Source organism: Leptopilina heterotoma, unplaced genomic scaffold (assembly GCF_015476425.1).
Source record: "Leptopilina heterotoma isolate Lh14 unplaced genomic scaffold, ASM1547642v1 Lhet_81, whole genome shotgun sequence".
Lineage (NCBI taxonomy): Eukaryota > Metazoa > Arthropoda > Insecta > Hymenoptera > Figitidae > Leptopilina > Leptopilina heterotoma.
This window is the reverse complement of record NW_025111185.1, coordinates 2,357,486-2,375,029: the sequence shown is the minus strand read 5'-3', so window position 1 is coordinate 2,375,029 and position 17,544 is coordinate 2,357,486. Positions and strand designations below refer to the sequence as shown.

At 24.7% G+C, this 17,544-nt stretch overlaps 2 protein-coding genes, 1 long non-coding RNA gene and 1 other non-coding gene across 6 annotated transcripts; 2 read left to right on the top strand and 2 right to left on the bottom strand.

The window, feature by feature from the left end:
* Window positions 1-242: 242 nt before the first annotated feature.
* Window positions 243-315, bottom strand: Trnak-cuu. The gene has a single exon. It is a non-coding gene; the product is annotated as a tRNA-Lys (tRNA).
* Window positions 316-922: 607 nt separating this feature from the next.
* On the top strand, window positions 923-9,913 carry LOC122511336 (signal peptide peptidase-like 3). 3 transcript variants are annotated; one of them, XM_043626493.1, is made up of 7 exons: window positions 923-1,314; window positions 2,318-2,374; window positions 2,833-2,975; window positions 3,329-3,633; window positions 3,974-4,317; window positions 6,323-6,748; window positions 9,032-9,913. In XM_043626493.1, exons 3-7 carry the CDS (start codon window positions 2,947-2,949, stop codon window positions 9,098-9,100), a joined length of 1,173 nt encoding a protein of 390 aa, XP_043482428.1. In that variant the 5' UTR covers window positions 923-1,314; window positions 2,318-2,374; window positions 2,833-2,946; the 3' UTR covers window positions 9,101-9,913. The 3 variants fall into 3 exon arrangements, with proteins under 3 accessions (XP_043482428.1, XP_043482431.1, XP_043482429.1); XM_043626494.1 differs by lacking the exon at window positions 923-1,314 and adding an exon at window positions 1,399-1,899; XM_043626496.1 differs by lacking the exon at window positions 2,318-2,374.
* A 2,099-nt stretch (window positions 9,914-12,012) lies between these two features.
* Window positions 12,013-16,503, bottom strand: LOC122511332 (calcium release-activated calcium channel protein 1-like). Its single transcript, XM_043626491.1, has 2 exons — window positions 15,359-16,503; window positions 12,013-12,583 (listed from the first exon to the last, which is right to left on the bottom strand). The coding sequence occupies exons 1-2, from the start codon at window positions 15,923-15,925 to the stop codon at window positions 12,092-12,094; spliced, it is 1,059 nt and encodes a 352-aa protein (XP_043482426.1). The 5' UTR covers window positions 15,926-16,503; the 3' UTR covers window positions 12,013-12,091.
* Window positions 16,504-16,761: 258 nt separating this feature from the next.
* Window positions 16,762-17,301, top strand: LOC122511334. The gene is made up of 2 exons (XR_006302504.1): window positions 16,762-16,900; window positions 17,173-17,301. It is a non-coding gene; the product is annotated as an uncharacterized LOC122511334 (long non-coding RNA).
* The last annotated feature ends 243 nt before the right edge of the window (window positions 17,302-17,544 follow it).

Sequence of the window (17,544 nt, the reverse complement as noted above, 5' to 3'; positions counted from 1 at the left end):
TATAATAAACATTTACGTTATTAATTGCTTCTGTAAAAATTGTTTACTAATTATTTAGTTTACATAATTAAAAACTTTCATTATAAGAAAATTATTACAGGACTAATTAACTTGTACATGTATAATAAATTTTTCTTCTATTATTTTCGAATTAATAAAAAAAAGAAAATGAAAAAATATTTTTCATTAAAAAATTTTAAAAAAAAATTTTTTTTTTTTCTGCTTAAAATTTCAAAAAGAAACGCCCAACGTGGGGCTCGAACCCACGACCCTGAGATTAAGAGTCTCATGCTCTACCGACTGAGCTAGCCGGGCTTGGAAGACAATTTTTAAAATTTTTTAGACATTCATAAATTTTTATAATTATTTTTTTAAATAAATAATTTATAAATTGGGACAGTTTTCATCAAAAATGTCCCTAAACGAACTAAAAATCATTATTGAACTCGAAAAAAAGTCTAGAAAAAGACTTCCGTACTTGATTTAGTTTTAACACACCCTGTAGTAGAATGAATGTCCCAGAACAATGCCGTACGTACCTTTTCAAAATTGAGGGGCTCCATAGAATAAAGGGACGAACGCGTGCTTGAAAGGGATAATCCCAGTCAGGTAGCAGTGGGCGACCCAAGGCTTGTCACTGCTACCTGACCGGTAGTATCCCTTCCAAGTCTCCCGTTCGTCCCGAACCCCTCAATTTATACCTAGAGAACCCTGTTTATAAAATAAAACCATTTTGAAAGAACAAAGTGAACAAAGAAAAAAAAAATTAAATAAATATTTTTAAAGAAAATTATTTTTCTAAATGCAGAAAAGTATTCTTTCAAAAAATTCCTTAAAGAAATGTATTCTATTTAAAATTTATTTGAAAGGAAAATTTTTTTTACACCATGCTTTTGTTGATTTTAATGACCGGGAAATTATTCTCGATAGTTACGCTCCTGAGCTCTATTGTTTCCAGACAATATCTCAAAACAAAATAATCATTTCACTCTGTTTGAGAATAGAAAAAATAGTTTTTCAAATTAAAAGTAATCAACGTTATAAGCAAATTTGTAGATTTTTTTGGATATAATTACTTAATAGGATTATTTTTAATGGAACACCGAGTACATTAATTTTGTCTGGGAGACTTCGCAGACGCAGTTTCTGTCAAGCACCACACGACCTGACCAGTTAGTTGACCGATCTCACGTTAAGAAATAATCCATCTTTTTTTCTGCTATTCCTGTCATATTATCATCATTACAAAGGAGGTTAATGGATTCATGAGATAATGAGAGAACTAAGAGGGATTATAAACTTCGGAGGAACCAGGTAAGTTCTTAAACGACAATAAAATTGAAAGAGAATTCATTATTAGAGAATACGGTAGTTTCAGTCTCTCGAGCTAGAGGCCAGTCACGTGACCTCTCTGTTTACCAAAATGGTGATCCTCTCTTTTTCAAACGATTTTTAACTAATTTAGCCACCTCCCGTAAAATTTTCAGCACTAAAAAAATTTATTTTCGTCAGTGAAATTTCAAAATTTATTTGATAGGTTTAACCATAATTTTAAAGAAGCCAAATGTTACGCATGAATGCACTCTGGAATCTCTCCTTATAGAGTGTAATCTGCATTGTTTCTCTTTGATTTCCTATCTTTTTCTCATTGTTTATACTTATAAAAGTCAAAAATTATGAAACAAGCGGAATTCATTGATGTTCGTCAGTGCGGTTAAAGTTGTTTTTCATCAACGACCGATTATTATCATCGCAGGATACAAATCAATTTCAAGATTCTATTTCTAATGAAGAAAAAAAAACATTCGAGGCTTGGATATGACTAGAATTTGTGGGGAAAAAAAATTACGACCTAATAATATTGACACGAATGGAAAAAAAATCTCACTTGAAATTGAGGTAATAAAAAAAGAAGAAAATTTCAAAAAAAATGAAATTAAGTTAATATTCTTAATTGTGCAGTGAATGAAAGTGGTCTAGTTCACTTTCTAATTGTTTTTTTTTCTCTCTTTGGGAAATAAAATGTGTGAATATTGCGTATATAGTGTGCAGGTCAGGATTTGATTAAGTTGCTCTTGAGATTTTAAAAATAGTGTTATGTAAAAAATTAGACATTTCAGTTCAAGTTGCATAGGCACTCTTACTTCTCAAGGCATTGTTAAAGATAGTATTTAAAGAGAGAGAATTAAAACTTGCATACAATTATGACTAACACAATAAATACCAACACAATTCTCAAATAAGAAACGAGAAGTAAATGTGCTAGGAACGAAAATTTCTAAACACTCGTTAATCGTTAATTTTATCTTAAATTCAGATGGTGACCGAAGTTGTCCAATTACCTTCCAATTGATATGTTATTCACTACAAAAAGGTATTTACTAAATTTTAATTTTTTCCTGTAAATTTCTAATTTTTAAATTTAATCATTTAAGATTTATCGATATTTTAAGAAATTATTTTAATATTTTTCCTGTGTGAAATTTTTATCATTTCTCTTTTTTACTTTAAAAAATGTTTCCAATAAATTGCAAGAGGCGAGTGTTTGCAGCATGCAAATAATTCTCATCGTTTATTATATTAAGGCGTGTTAGAAGTTATTTTCTCACAATATGAAAATAGATTTACGTAACGTATCCAGTATCGCGAGATGTGATTCAAATATTTTATATAGTACTTTTTTTTACCAAAACATAATGTAATCTGTAAATTCCACTTTTAAAATATTACAATTTTTAAACATAGAAAAAATGGTTAACAAATAAAAATAACATTAATTATGATGAAAAAAAGGGAAAAAATTAATTGAATTAATTATTTTCTAATTTACAGTTGTGACTGCAGGTGATCTCAAATGCTGGTTATCAGGGGCGCAATAAAAGGCATCTAAATGTCGCTCCGCATCCTAGTATAGCATCACCTGCAACGGCCAGGAGTTATCTAATCATGGCCACCAATCAAGTGGATTACCAGTGGTAAAAAGATACGAAAAATTATTTTTAAATAGCTTTTCAAAATTTTGATTAAATTTCAATTTTTTTGGTCAAATTTCAAAAATGCTTTTGATTCAAAAGAAAATGGTTTTGATTCAAAAGAAAATGTTTTTTATTCAAACTAATGCTTTTGATTTAAAAAATATTTTTGAAAGAACATTCGAAATTTAATTGAAATTTTAATTGAACTCCTTTCATTGACCGATAATGAGATAACTTGAAATCCAATACTTCCTTTGAACGATTTCCCTTTCATATTCTTATCGCAAACTTTATGATTGATTAAACGAAAAGTAGTTAATAATTAAACATTTCTTTTTTTTCTTTCTTTTTAGGGCTTATTCTATAATGGACTCGTCCAGGGTATCCACTTTTTTAATATCGATACTGCTGATTGTTTATGGCAGTTTTCGATCTCTGAATATGGAGCAAGAAGCAAGAGAACGGGAAAAAGAGAAGGAGAGAAATAATCTTTTATCTGGTATTCCAAACACTGGAAATGGAGAAAATTCAGGGGGAAGTGTGCAGACATTAGATACAATGCATGCTCTTTGTCTACCTCTTGGTGCTTCCATATCGCTGCTCGTCATGTTTTTCTTTTTTGACAGTATGCAGATGCTGTTTGCAATTTGCACAGCGAGTAAGTTATTTTTCAATTTCATTGTTTAAAATTCTGAAACTTCAAATGATCCAAAATATTTATTTCTTCTTTAAATTAAAATTTTATTTGAATAATGTCTCACATGTCGAAAAAAAATTAATTAGAAAGTTGAATTTAAATTTTATTTATAATTAAAAGACTACCGAGTGATAAAGTCAAAAAATTACATAAAAAATGTGAATGTAATAAAAATAGTTAAAAGAAAAATATGTATTAAAATATTAAAAAGAAAATATTTCGCTCATTTGAAAGTTAAAAAAAAATTGTCCAGCTTTGGGAAAATGGAAAGCAGAAAGAGTAATATTGAATTTTTTTTCAGTTATAGCCACTGTTGCACTGGCATTTCTTCTGTTACCAATGTGTCAGTATATAATTCGTCCCTGTTCAGACGGTAATAAAATATCATTTGGCGTCTGTGGAAGGTTCACGGGAGCAGAATTATTATCATTTTCATTGAGTGTCAGCATAGTTTGTATATGGGTACTGACTGGTCATTGGTTACTCATGGATGCTATGGGAATGGGTCTGTGCGTTGCATTTATAGCTTTCGTCCGACTCCCTAGTCTCAAGGTTTCCACGTTGCTTCTCACAGGACTTTTAATCTACGATGTCTTTTGGGTCTTTTTTTCATCTTACATATTCAGCACAAATGTTATGGTTAAGGTAATGAATCCTCATCATCATCCTCTTTAATATTCAAATAAAAAAGATTTATTTTTCTTCCTCTTAGAGGAAGGATTTGATTTATTATTCAATATTCAATATTTCTTCACTAATAGATATTTCAGGGATCACATTTTCTTAAAGCTTTGAACGTTAAATTGAACGAAATAAATTTTTTTTTCCTCCAATATTTATCTTTGTTGTATTCCAGTAAACTGTTCGCAATTAGAAGTTAGTTGTTTTCTTTTTCTAATATTTTTGATAATTTTTCTTTTTAATGATTTGAATTTTAAAATTAATGAAATTCTAATTTAATACTTTGAAGATTAAAAAATAACAAAACCTAATTAAATCAAATTGTTTTCAATTAAACATATTTCATTTAGATTATTTCTATTTTATAATTTTAAATACGAAATAATTGTATTCTTATAAAGAAAAAATTTATCCAAATTTTTCAAAATAACTAAATTTTCAACGAAAAATTTAATTAAAATCTTTCAAAATAAGTTAATTCTTACGAGAAATATATTTCAAATAACATTGAAAATATTTAAATTCTTATAAAGAGTTTTTTCAAAATTTTAGAAAATAAAATTGAATTTCTGCGAAAATGTTAAATTAACAATTTTTTGAAAAAATTAAATTCTTTCAAGAAATGTTATTACTTACAATTTTTTTTTAAATAATTGAATTCTTTCGAAAAATGTTATTAATTATTAAAATAATTGAAATCTTGGTAAGAATTTTATGAAAATTAAATTAAAAATAAGTGAATTCTTCTAAAAAATTTTACCAAAATTTTTTCAAAATAATAACATTTCTGCGAAGAATTTTATTAAAATTCTTTAAAATAAATCAATTCCTACGAAAAAATTTATGAATTATGAAAATAATTGAAATCTTGCTAAGAATTTTATTAAAATTCTCGAAAATAACTGAATTTTTTCGAGAAATTTAATTAAAATTGCATTAAAAATATTAATTTTCATAAAGAATTTAAAAATTTTTTTAAATAATTGAATTTTTGCGAAGAATTTTATCAAATTTTTAAAAATAATTGAATTTTTTCGAGAAATTTTATAGAGATTGTACTAAAAATAATTGAATAAGATTGAAAAATATTGAAAATAAGTAAACTTTTTAAAAACAATTAAATAATTATAATTAATTAGTAAATTAGTTAGTAATTGACTTTTTAAAAATTTGGAATCTGGAATTATTCGAAAATTGAAATTAATATTTGAAAATAACAATTTTTGTTAATTTGCATAATAATATTTTAACTGAACTATTATTTAGTCAAAAATTAAGTTTTTAATTATAAGAACAGTATTTTGTAAATAAACGTCAAATTGAAAGTGATAAACTTCTTATATTATTATTAAAGTAATAAGTTCATATGAACGTTCGAAACTTTAGGAAAATAGAAATCACAGTGATTTTTTTATGAAATATTATTTAAGGAAGGGGTTCAATTTTCAAAAAGAGAGTAAATTTTAAAGAAAGAGGAAATTAAATTGTAAATACCTAGTAAATTATGTTATTAAAAATCATTTCCAGAATAAATTTTATATCAGTTGTAAATTTTATTGGAAATTGTTAGTAAAATATACTTTGAATTTAGTAAAATTTATTCTGGAAATAGTATCTATAATTCTAATAAACAAAAATTACAATTTTTATGTTTTTCTGAAAAATAAGGAAAAAAAGGGGGAGAAAATGTATGATTTTAGTTGTTTTAGGGGATTTTACTAATTTAAGGGAATAAAAAAAGTGGAAAAAGAAACGAATTAGATAAAAGTGGGACTAAATGTGATCCCTAACATTAAAAAAAAACAGTATTTTAATTTCCAACCATATTTTCATTTGAATATAACAAAGTTAAATCTTTAGTTAAATCTTGGTCTAAAATTGCAAGCTTCATTAAAATTCGTGAAAATCAGATCCGCTTCCTTATTTGAAATTCAAAATGGTCTCTCTAGTGTAAATTTGATTTTAACAGGTAGCTACACGTCCTGCGGATAATCCAGTGGGTTTGGTTGCTAGGAGATTTCACTTGGGAAGTGTTGCAAGAGAAGCGCCAAAATTATCATTACCTGGAAAATTAGTATTCCCATCGATGCATCAGTCGGGACATTTTTCAATGTTGGGTCTTGGCGATGTTGTGATGCCAGGACTTTTACTTTGCTTTGTATTAAGATACGATGCATATAAAAAGACTCAATTAATGCCCGGTGGTTGTGAGGCGGGCGTACCTCCACCTCGACATCTCAGTCGCATCAGCTACTTCCATTGCTCTCTCATTGGTTATTTTCTTGGTCTACTTACTGCCACAGTCAGCTCCGAGGTGTTCAAAGCTGCACAGCCTGCCTTATTGTACCTCGTGCCCTTTACATTATTGCCATTGCTCACAATGGCATATTTAAAGGTGACTTTTTATCAATCATTTTATATTTTAATTATATTTAATTAATTCAGGGCTCGAACTAAGTCCGTAAAGTCCATAATTTGAATGGAAAAGGACGAAAAGTTCGTAAATTCTACGATATAATTTGGAGAAATTTAGAAAAATTACAAATAATTGAAGAAATTCAATTATTTTTAAAAGTAAAAAAATTCTTCGCGGAAATTTAATTATGTTTATAAATTAAAATAAAAAATTTAAATTCTCGTCAAAATTGCAATTATCTTTAGAAATCATAAAATTCTTCTCCGAAATTCAATTATTTTCAAAAAATTTAATAACATTCTTGGAAAAAATTCAATTATTTTCAAAAATTTTCCTCAATTCAATTTGATAAAATTCTACGCAAACGTTTAAGTATTTTCATAAAATAATAAAAATTTCACAGGAATTATTTTCATAAATAATAAAATTTTTACGGGGATTCAATTATTTTTGTAAATAATAAAATTCTTTTTATGAACTCAATTACTATCAAGAATTTTAATCAAAATTTTCACAAAAATTCAATTATTTTCAAGATTTTAAATAAAATTATTCACAAAAAATTTAATCACTTTTATAAAAAATAAAATTTTTAGCAAAAATTCAACTATTTTCAAGAATTTTAATAAAATTCTTCACAAAAATTCAATTATTTTTATAAATAATAAAATTCTTCGCAAAAATTCAATTATCTTTAGAAATAATAAAATTCTTCTCCGAAATTCAATTATTTTCAAAAATTTTAATAAAATTCTTGGCAAAATTTCAATTATTTTCAAAAATTTTCCTCAATTCAATGATTTTTAATATCTTCTATTTTAATAAAATATTCCAAGAGAATTCAATTATTTATAAAAAATTTAATAAAATTCTGCGCAAAGATTTAATTATTTTCATAAAATAAATAAATTTTGACAGGAATTCAATTATTTACAAATTTTTTTTATAAATTTCTTCGAAATAATTCAATTATTTTCAAAAATAATAAATTTTTTACAAGGATTTAATTATTTTCGAACATAATAAAATTCTTTTTATGAACTCAATTACTTTCAACACTTTTAATCAAAATTTTCACAAAAATTCAATTATTTTCAAGATTTTTAATAAAATTATTCACAAAAAATGTAATCACTTCTATAAAGAATAAGATTCTTCACAAAAATTCAATTTTTATTGTAAATAATAAAATTCTTTGCAAAAATTGAATTATCTTCAAGAATTTTAATAAAATTCTTCACAAAAATTCAATTATTTTTATATGTAATAAAATTCTTCGCAAAAATTTAATTATCTTCAAGAATTAAATTAAATCTTCAATATTATTTCTACTTAAATAATTGAATTCTAGTATAATTTTCTGATAAAAATTAATTTAAAAATAAATTTCAGTTAAAAGGAAATAAATTTGAAAATTCTCAAGAAAATTTTTTAAAAATTATTAAAAATAATGGATTTATAAAAAATTCTTAGTTAAAACAATAAAAAAAAAAAATTAATTTTGAAGAATTTACAAATTATTGCAGAAAATCGACTGTTTTCAAGAGACTTATTTTCATAGATCATAAAACTCATCGCAGAATTTCAATTATTTTTAAAACAATTTTAATCGAATTTCTCGGAAAATGTAATTATTATTAAAAATTTTATTTAAAATTTTAAATAATAAATTAAATTTTGAAATTAAGTTTGTTAAAAAAGTTTAATTGAATTTTTTTTTTATTAATAGAAGTTTTTATTTTCTAAATTATATATTTAATTGAAGAATTTACGAATAATTGAAATTCGTAAAATTGAATATTGTAAACAAATGGATTTGAAAATTGTCAGACAACTTTTTTCGAAAATTAATTGATTTAAAGAAGAATTTTAGTTAAAAATTCTTGAAAATAATAATTGAATTGAAATGATGAAAATAATTTTGAAGAAGTACAATATTCTTATAATATAAAATAATGATTTTATTACTCGGTTATCTTCAATTATTATAAAACATGAAGAAATCGATCAGTCCGAGTCGAAGACTCGGAGTGATCGATATCTTCATGTTTTATGGTTATGAAAAAAATTAATTTATATGGTTTTAAGTAAAATGTTCTCTTATTTGACTCTGACTGGTTATATTTTTTTTCAGTAATTCCGTAAAGTCTGTATTTTTTAAATACTTTCACTGGTTCGAGCCCTGTTAATTTAATTACATTAATTAAATTAAATTCACAATTTACTCTGATATTATTATTAAAATAAAAAAATAAATTTCAGGGGGATTTACGTCGAATGTGGAGTGAACCTTTCATATCTCAAGTACCAACAAAACACATGGAGGTTTGACAGCTCTCTATGCATTCTCGCAATTTCTATTGGACATGTTCTTATAAGCATCTCATTCATTTTTTACATCAGTATCATTTCTACGTAAGTAATCCTCTCGTTTCATCCTAGATGAGACATTTTTTTATTCTCGTCATTAAGATGTTAACGTAATTTACATCAACAGAAAAAAATGAACAAGGACTGTATGTAACTATAGGTATATATATTATTATTATTCAGTGATTTATTTAATTTTACATAGCCTGTTAAAAAAGAGAGTGGAGTAACAAAAAAGAAAGTGTTGTCATTTAAAGAAAAGCGAACAAATAAGAAAATCGAACAAAAAGAAAAAAGAAAAATTGAACGAAATTATTATTAATAGGTATTGTAATCAGACATAAGGAATTATTTCATATTAAAATATATACGATATGAGAGTCATATCGTGTTCTTAAATACGAATTTTATGATATACGATTAGTGGAAAATTTTTGATGCTTGTTAATTCCTTTTATTCTAGTTGTAGAGAAAAGATAAAAAAAACAATTTTCGGATTTAAAATCTTGTTGAATATTTACAGTTTTATGTGATCATGAAAAAAAAGTTTTTAGAACAAAAAAAAAGAACTAAGTGTGTACAAAAGTATTCACTAAATATGGATTCACTAAATACCATGAAGGAAATTTTGTGGATATATTACCAATTTGAAAAATTATGTTTCCATATGTGAATATGAACTGTATTTAATTTTTGAAATCCTTTTATTTTCAAAAAAAACTCCACTCTAAACGTTGTTATTAGTATATTATATATTATATATATTGATATAAATACAGGAGATTTTTTATTTAATTTATTATTAACAAATTGTCACACTCCCAATTGTACGTAATACGTAGAGTTACTCTTCAAGTAACAAAAAAAAAAAAGATTGTAAAAATGTTACTCGAAGGAATACACGATAAATCCAGTAAATGCAAATTTAGGTTGTGATCGTATTTTAAAGTTGCTTTAGTTTGATACGAAGTAATATTTGTGTAAATATATTCATTATAATTTCTACATATGAAAAAAAATTTTTTTGGGTTTTGGAGTTGCAGTTTTCTGCAGGCAGAGTTACTAAAGGTCAAGCTTCTCTTTATTTCTCGATTAAAAAAAGAAAAAGAGTTACAAAGTAGAGTTAATTTTTAACTTAAAAGATAAAGAATTTAAGCTCTACGTTAAAAAATAAGTCTTTACTATCTTGAAAGAATGAAACTCAAAAAGAGTTTAATTCTTGCGGTTTAAAAATAGTCACAAAAATCGGGGAATCATTTTGCATAAAGTAAAAAAAAATTGAAACTTTCATGCTATGGATGGGATATTTTTTTGACAATTTAATTTATGTAATTGCTTTTATTATTCTAAGACTGAAAATATTTTTAAAAAAATGCCAATTTGATAGATATTTTTGTTGGACGAAAGATTCATTTAAATATGATTATATTTAGTTTAATTTTCTCACTGCTCTCATATTTATTTGAATATTGAATATGTTCAACTTTTTCGAATAATTTTTTGAAAATAAAAACCGATTTTCACGGACAAATTATATAAATAGTAAGTTATAAGTGTTCGATCAGCGAATTTAATCACTTTATATATTAAACATGATCGATAACATTTCCAATGTACCGGAAACTTAAAAATTTATTCACGAGTAATCATTGTCTGCACTAGACTTGCAAGCGAATTTTTGTTGTTATTAAAAAGAACGTAAAAGAAAAATACGTAATAGAAAGGAACAAAAATTATGTCATTTAAATCCAAAACGTTTGTGTGAAAAAGATATTTCAATATTAAAATATAAGATTAGATTTTAAGTATATCTCTTAATTGTATAGAGATAATTTACTGATTTTCGATAAGTTTCTTCCCGATACTTGTTCACCCGTCCATAGCACAAGCGATTTCTCCCCTCACCCTCTATTTTAATTATTCTTTTATTTTTATCGAAGAATTGAAAAATTATCTTATTCTAAAAAAAAAAGAGAGAAAAAACTTATAAAAAAGAGAAAAATATTTAAATTCTTTTAATTAAATTAAATTTAATTGAAAAATTGTAATTAAAAAAAAAATGTTTTATTTTCACTAAAAAAAAATTTTTTTTTCTTAACTATTCAATAAGTTAATGTGTGAAAAAAAATTGAACTATTACTAATAATAATTTATTATAAAGTAATTTTACAATATTAGTTAAAGGATATATTGTTTTGTACTATTATTTTTTTAATAGATTTATTGGGAAAAGACTGTTCGATACAAATAACATTTTTTTTTGTACATTCACAGTTAGAAGTGAAATTTAACTTTTGTACAAGAAGTTTGTATCTTACAAACAAAAAATAAAAACCGACATTTCATTATAATTAACGAAATAACATAGAGTTCTGTAATACAAATCTATATCTAGATTGCAGATTAAAATATAGTAGAACTGAAAAAAAACATTGTACAATAAACGATGATTCCTCACGATGCGTAAATTTCATATTTTATTTAGTAGACTTTTTTTATCATAGAACATAAATCTCAACAAAAAAAAATTACCTTCCCCTTAATATTATTGTTGAAAAGAATTTTTAATATGCAAAACTATTGTTTCATTTTTTATACAAACACAAAAAAATTCTTTTCTGAATGTTATCTTATCTTTTTTTTTATTGACTGCGTGAAGGCTTTCGAACATTTTTTCATCTCGTGTGTATGTGTGTGTTATTTAAGCTTAATTAAAAAATACAAATAAAGAAAAAAATTAATTTATCACAGTTTACAGTCATTTAGGACAACCTTTATTTTAATTTACTTAAATTAAAATTAGAATAGAATATTCTGATTTTGTTTTATAGTTTGAAAATTATAACTAAAAATGCAATAAAAAACAATTTAAGTTGTCTTTATCATTATTTTATTTTTTGAGTCTTAAAATTGAAACAAAAGGAGAAATATTAGAATTGACATTGAATTTATTTATACACTACTTTGATTGATCGTCACATTGTCTAACTTCCTTTTTATGTTTTCTAATTCATTCATGTCAGTTACAGAAGTCTCGCACTTATAAACGACCAGAGAATGATAGAAATGAACGGCAAATGCAACGAAAACAATGAGCACTGGTATCACAATGACAGTACTTGCTGTAGCAGCGGTGAATGAATAATCCCAAAATTTCACCCAACAGAGAATTCCAACTTCAACTAAAAAAAGAAAGAGTCCTAATACTGTTGAAAATGCCCAGGCCAATTCAATGAAACCTCTCATTCGTTCGTGTGGTGATTCCGTAACGAGACTGGCTACTTGAAGTTTACTAATGGCCTCTACATTTGGCAGAAGATATGTGCTTATCATTAAGGCGAATATATGAACAGAAACTAGTACAGTTGTACAAACGGCAAACATTACGAATAGCCATTCAGGAACTTCTGTTGGCTCGTTTATTTGCAACTCAACCATAGCCACCTAAACAAAAATTAATAACGAAAATCAAAATTCATTTCAGTTTTTTTTGCAAGAAAAAAATATTTTTCTTGACGAAAACAAAAAGTTTTGTTTACAAATTTTTCTATTTCAATTTGCAATTTTTAATTTTTGATTTTTAATTTTCAATTGAAAATGGTGAGAAAAAGAAAAACTATTTTCAAATAGTCTTTCTAGTTCAAATAGTTTATTTTGAAATACTTATATCTATTTTCAATTTTCAATTGAAAATTTATAAAACTGTTTTTGTGCAAAAATATCTAAAAATTTGAATAGAAAATATTATTTCTTCTAAATCGTTGATTATAAACGTTGTAAACTTCAGCAACGTATTAATTCGACAATTTTCTTTACAATGTAGAAAAATTCACAAAAAAATCTCAAGAAGACAATTTTTCCCTTCTTTTATAAATTGAAAACGATTAAAAATCTCTCTTTTTTAAACAAAAAATTTTTTTTGAAGTACTAAAGAACTTAAATCTGAGGAAATCTCTTTTTTTAAATAGAATTACCGCATTTCTTATCGCCGTTTATTTACTGAATCATAAAACTACTTCTGAAAATTGTAATAATCTTTTAATTGCCTTTTGTTGACTACATGGCCAATTGATTATAATAGACTTTTAGATATACATATTAAACCTCTATAAAAATCAAATTTAAATTTTCTTTAAAGAAACTTACATAAATTTTCAGAAAATATTTTTATTTCTTTTTTTCAAAAATAAATCTTTTCAAGAATGAATGAAAATTCAGAAAAAAATATTTCCGCAAAGAAATTTCTTTTGAAAAAAAAGAAATACTATTTCTGATATAATTCATTTCGAAATATTGCTATAAATTATTTATTATCACTATATTATATTTCGATTCTTGTTTATTATAAGAAATTTTAATGAAAAAAAAAATCCCGACTTTAATGATGATGAGCTTGCAGCAAAAATAATTAAAAAAAAAAAAAAAATTGCAATGTCAATAAATCAATTATTTCAAAATTTACTTTGTGAAAATAATTTTTGAGAATGATGAGTTTTCAATAATTCTTTTTAAAACGCAAATAAAGTGCGGCAAAAAGTGTAAATATAAATTTAAATATGAATCAATCGAAGCAAAAAGAGTATTTAAATTTAATACTGAAATATTTAATAAAATGATGGAAATATTTTTTTCATGAATAAAAAATTCAAAAAATGAAGATCCAAACTAAAAAAAAATAAAAATAATTTTAATTTTAATTTAAAAAATAAAAACTAAAAATTGAAAATTTTCAGTTTTCAAAATTTTTTTTAACAAGAAAAAATAATAGACTAACTTTTATGTTCCTAAAGTCCTGAAAGTTCAAATGAACGAATTTTATTTATTTCTTCTTCCAATTAAAATTTATGACAATAATTTTGCGTCACGTATTCAAAAAAAATTAATTATAAAATTTATAAATGTAAAATTTTGGTTTTCAAATTTTATTACGAACGAAATATTTCCATAAATTACTATTTATGAAAATATTTCGTTTCAACGTTCAAAAATTGTGGATAAAAATTTAGAACGTTCAAATTACGAAATTTATTTATTTCTACTTTTAATTAAAATTTTGTTACAATAATTTTGCGTCACGTATAAAAAAAAATTAATTATAAAGTTTCTAATTGTAAAATTTAGGTTTTTAATTTTTATTACAATCAGTAAATTAATATTTTTATTGGAAAATATTTTCTTTATTTCAACGTTCAAAAATTGTGGATCAGAAGTTCTGAACGTTCAAATGAACAAAATTTATTTATTTCTTCTTCAAATAAAAATTTAATTACAATCATTTTGTGTCACTTATAAAAAAAAAATAATAATAATAAATAAAGTTTCTAAATGTAAAATTTAGATTTTTAATTTTTATTACAATCAGTAAATTAATATTTTTAATGAGAAATATGTTGTTCATTTCAACGTTTAAAATTTTTGTTCAAATTTTATTTGAATTTTATTTATCAAAATTTTAACACAAAATTAGGATATTTTGTGTAATAAAATTTGTGTTCAAATATTATTACCACAATTTTTCTAAGGATATCAAATTCAGACAAAAAACGAATCAAAAGAATTACGAAGCAACGTTTTGATTCGTTTTTTGTTTCAATTTGATATCCTTAGAAGAAATGGTGACAATAATTTTGCGTTACGTATCAAAAAAAAATTAATTAGCTATGAAGTTTCTTATTGTAAAATAAAGTTTTCTAATTTCTATTAAAATCAGTAAATCATGAAAATATTTTGTTCATTTCAGCTTTCAAAAATTGAACATAATTAACTTTTCCTATTTAAAAACCTAAATTCTAAATTGTCTGGAACTTTTGTGTATTTTTGTCAACTTTAACTATTTTGTGTAAATTAAGAGTAAATTAATTTAGAGTAATTTTTGCTAAGTATATTTTACTAAATTTCCCAAAAATTTACTTTAGAAAAAGTAGAATTTACTTTCCCGAAGTAAAAATTAGTTGGAAATTTCTGTCAGTTTATAGTTTTTGCTATAAAAGTAGTAAAATTCGTTCTTTATAGTTCTTTATAGAAAAAGAGAAAATTTCTCAAAATAAGATTTCTATTAGTATTTGAAAAAAATGGTCTAAAAACCTGATAAATCTATATTTAATTTTGAATTGAATCAATTGCCCAACGAATCGAATGAATTCGAAACTAATATTTTTCAATTAAATCTCACAAGAAATTAACTATTATTTCTATTTTTTTCAGATAAAATATTCTCACCATTGCAAAACCACTTAAAAGTTCAGATGTGGTTGCAGTGGCTTTAAGTTTTGCTCTACTCATATGCAGTCTTCGCCATGAGAGACCCTCCGGTCCATTCTGATCCTCCAATGCATCGGGACCCAATCCATTTGGTTTTTGTTGTGAGCCATTGCACATACAACAGCAATTGCAATTTTGATTATTCATCGGCAAATGATTAACGGATTGTTGTTGATTTGGCATTAATTTCATCATATCAACGGCGATATATCTATTTTGATAACGATTTCTAGGCGATATTATCACTTCACTTTGAGCAGATGACATTCCCGAATAATTTGACTCAACATATTGACTTTGTCTCGATAAATGACCCATTGACAATGGTCTTGATCTCTGGCCATAACTCGTCTTCCAACCCGATTGAGAAATATCTATTTGCGTCGACTTACTCGATTTACCTGGTGGATCATCCGAGGCTCCTAAATTCAAATTAGTTCTCGTCTCATCTCTTTCAATTGAGGATTTTTCCTCTTTTAGAAATAATAAATTTGTTTTGCCCAATTCTAAATTATCGTTAATCATTTTTTTCTGTTTTAATATTTATTCTTGTTCTTTCTTCTTTGTTTGTTTCTCCTCTTTTTTTGTTTCTTCTTTTTTCTCGATAGAAAATTAGATATAAAATATAGTTTTTTACTTCAGTATGTGAGTATTTAAATTCTTAATGACTTTAGTTTTATTCACACGCAGATATTTAAGCATTTTTCTCCAATAAGAAAACACAATTTTTTCATTCCACCTCTTGTAAGATATTTTTTTTACACAATCCAGATTCACTGCCTCGACATTTTTAAGACTAATACTCTTCTTCCGTTAGCTAATGACTCCTCTTGAGAATGCTGAAACATGATGCAACTGATCCGTTTTCAATGAAAAAAGAATTTTTTTTCTTGAATTCAGGTCCTTTACATTGTTCACCGAACGTGCGAAAAATTATCACTAAATTTTTATTTTCTCAACCGAAAGGTTCATTTTTTCGTCATCACTTGATTTTTCCAATTATGAAAAATTAATAATGTACAATTATTTAAATATAATTATCACTCACTTTTCTTCTTTTAATAATTCAATTTTTATTTAATAAAAATTCAAATTTGAAAGAAATTATTTTCCTTCTTTAGAATAAAACATTTTTTCGAAATTTCAGATACTTAAGAAAATATCACACAACAATAATCCATTTGTTTAAACATTACGTTGTCTTTTCGCAAAATATTTAAGAAGAAAGAAAAAAAAATTATACGAATAAACACTTGAAGTGATATTTGAAATTAATATTTATTTATGTAATTTATTTACAGGATGCGAAAGTAAGGGAAAAAAAATACACAAAACTTGTGAAGTAGAAAAGTCAACTGGTGACTCTGAACTCTTGATAGTAACTGAGACTTTAAAGCAAAGTGTATCCATTCCTATTCGAATCATAACAATAGTACTAATTGCCTTCAAGCCATATCGGCCACATAATAACTGTCTATATGCACACAAGTTAATAAACGTGTAAGTATATTAGATGTGCATAATATTTTAGTATATACATATGATGCACTCAGAAAGTTGTCCTAGAGAAAAATTATATACAGGTATAATTTTATCTCTATCATTGCGCCCTGATGCTGACTTAATCTAATCATCTTTTGTTCCCATCCTCAACAATCTCAGAATTACTCATTATCAGTTAGAAAGTGTTACTAGGTATTTAAAAAAAAAAAAAAAATTTCAATTCAATTTAATATGACAATTTATAGTGATTTATCTTTGTTATTTTGCAGAAAAAATGTACCGCACACACTGATCAATGATTAGATTATAAAAAACAATTATTTAAGAACAAAAAGTGAAAATTATTAATGTGATAATTATAATATAACAATAAAAATAGAAAAAGAAAAAGAAATGAACTTCTTCGTATTTCATTATTTTATTCTGTCTGTCCACACTTTGAAGTTAGTTTTTGTGTATGCTTTTGTTTTTTTTTTTTTTAAAATATTGTTTGGCAGAAAAGTAAGACAAAAATGTATAAAAATGATATACAGAATCTTCTTTACTTACTAAATAAAACATTTCTGAAAAATATTTGATTTTTTCCACTTTTCTCTTAAAATAATGAATAAAAAGTTAGCGCATTACGTATGTATCATCAC

Excerpts from the sequence above, each read along its gene's own strand:
- LOC122511336 (XM_043626496.1), top strand. The coding sequence starts at position 2,947 with ATGGCCACCAATCAAGTGGATTACCAGTG. Across the intron at positions 2,976-3,328 it reads AATCAAGTGGATTACCAGTG|GGCTTATTCTATAATGGACT; the intron begins GTAAAAAGATAC and ends CTTTCTTTTTAG. Across the intron at positions 3,634-3,973 it reads GTTTGCAATTTGCACAGCGA|TTATAGCCACTGTTGCACTG; the intron begins GTAAGTTATTTT and ends ATTTTTTTTCAG.
- LOC122511332 (XM_043626491.1), bottom strand. The coding sequence starts at position 15,925 with ATGATTAACGATAATTTAGAATTGGGCAAAACAAATTTATTATTTCTA. Across the intron at positions 12,584-15,358 it reads TTTTAAGTGGTTTTGCAATG|GTGGCTATGGTTGAGTTGCA; the intron begins GTGAGAATATTT and ends ATTTTTGTTTAG.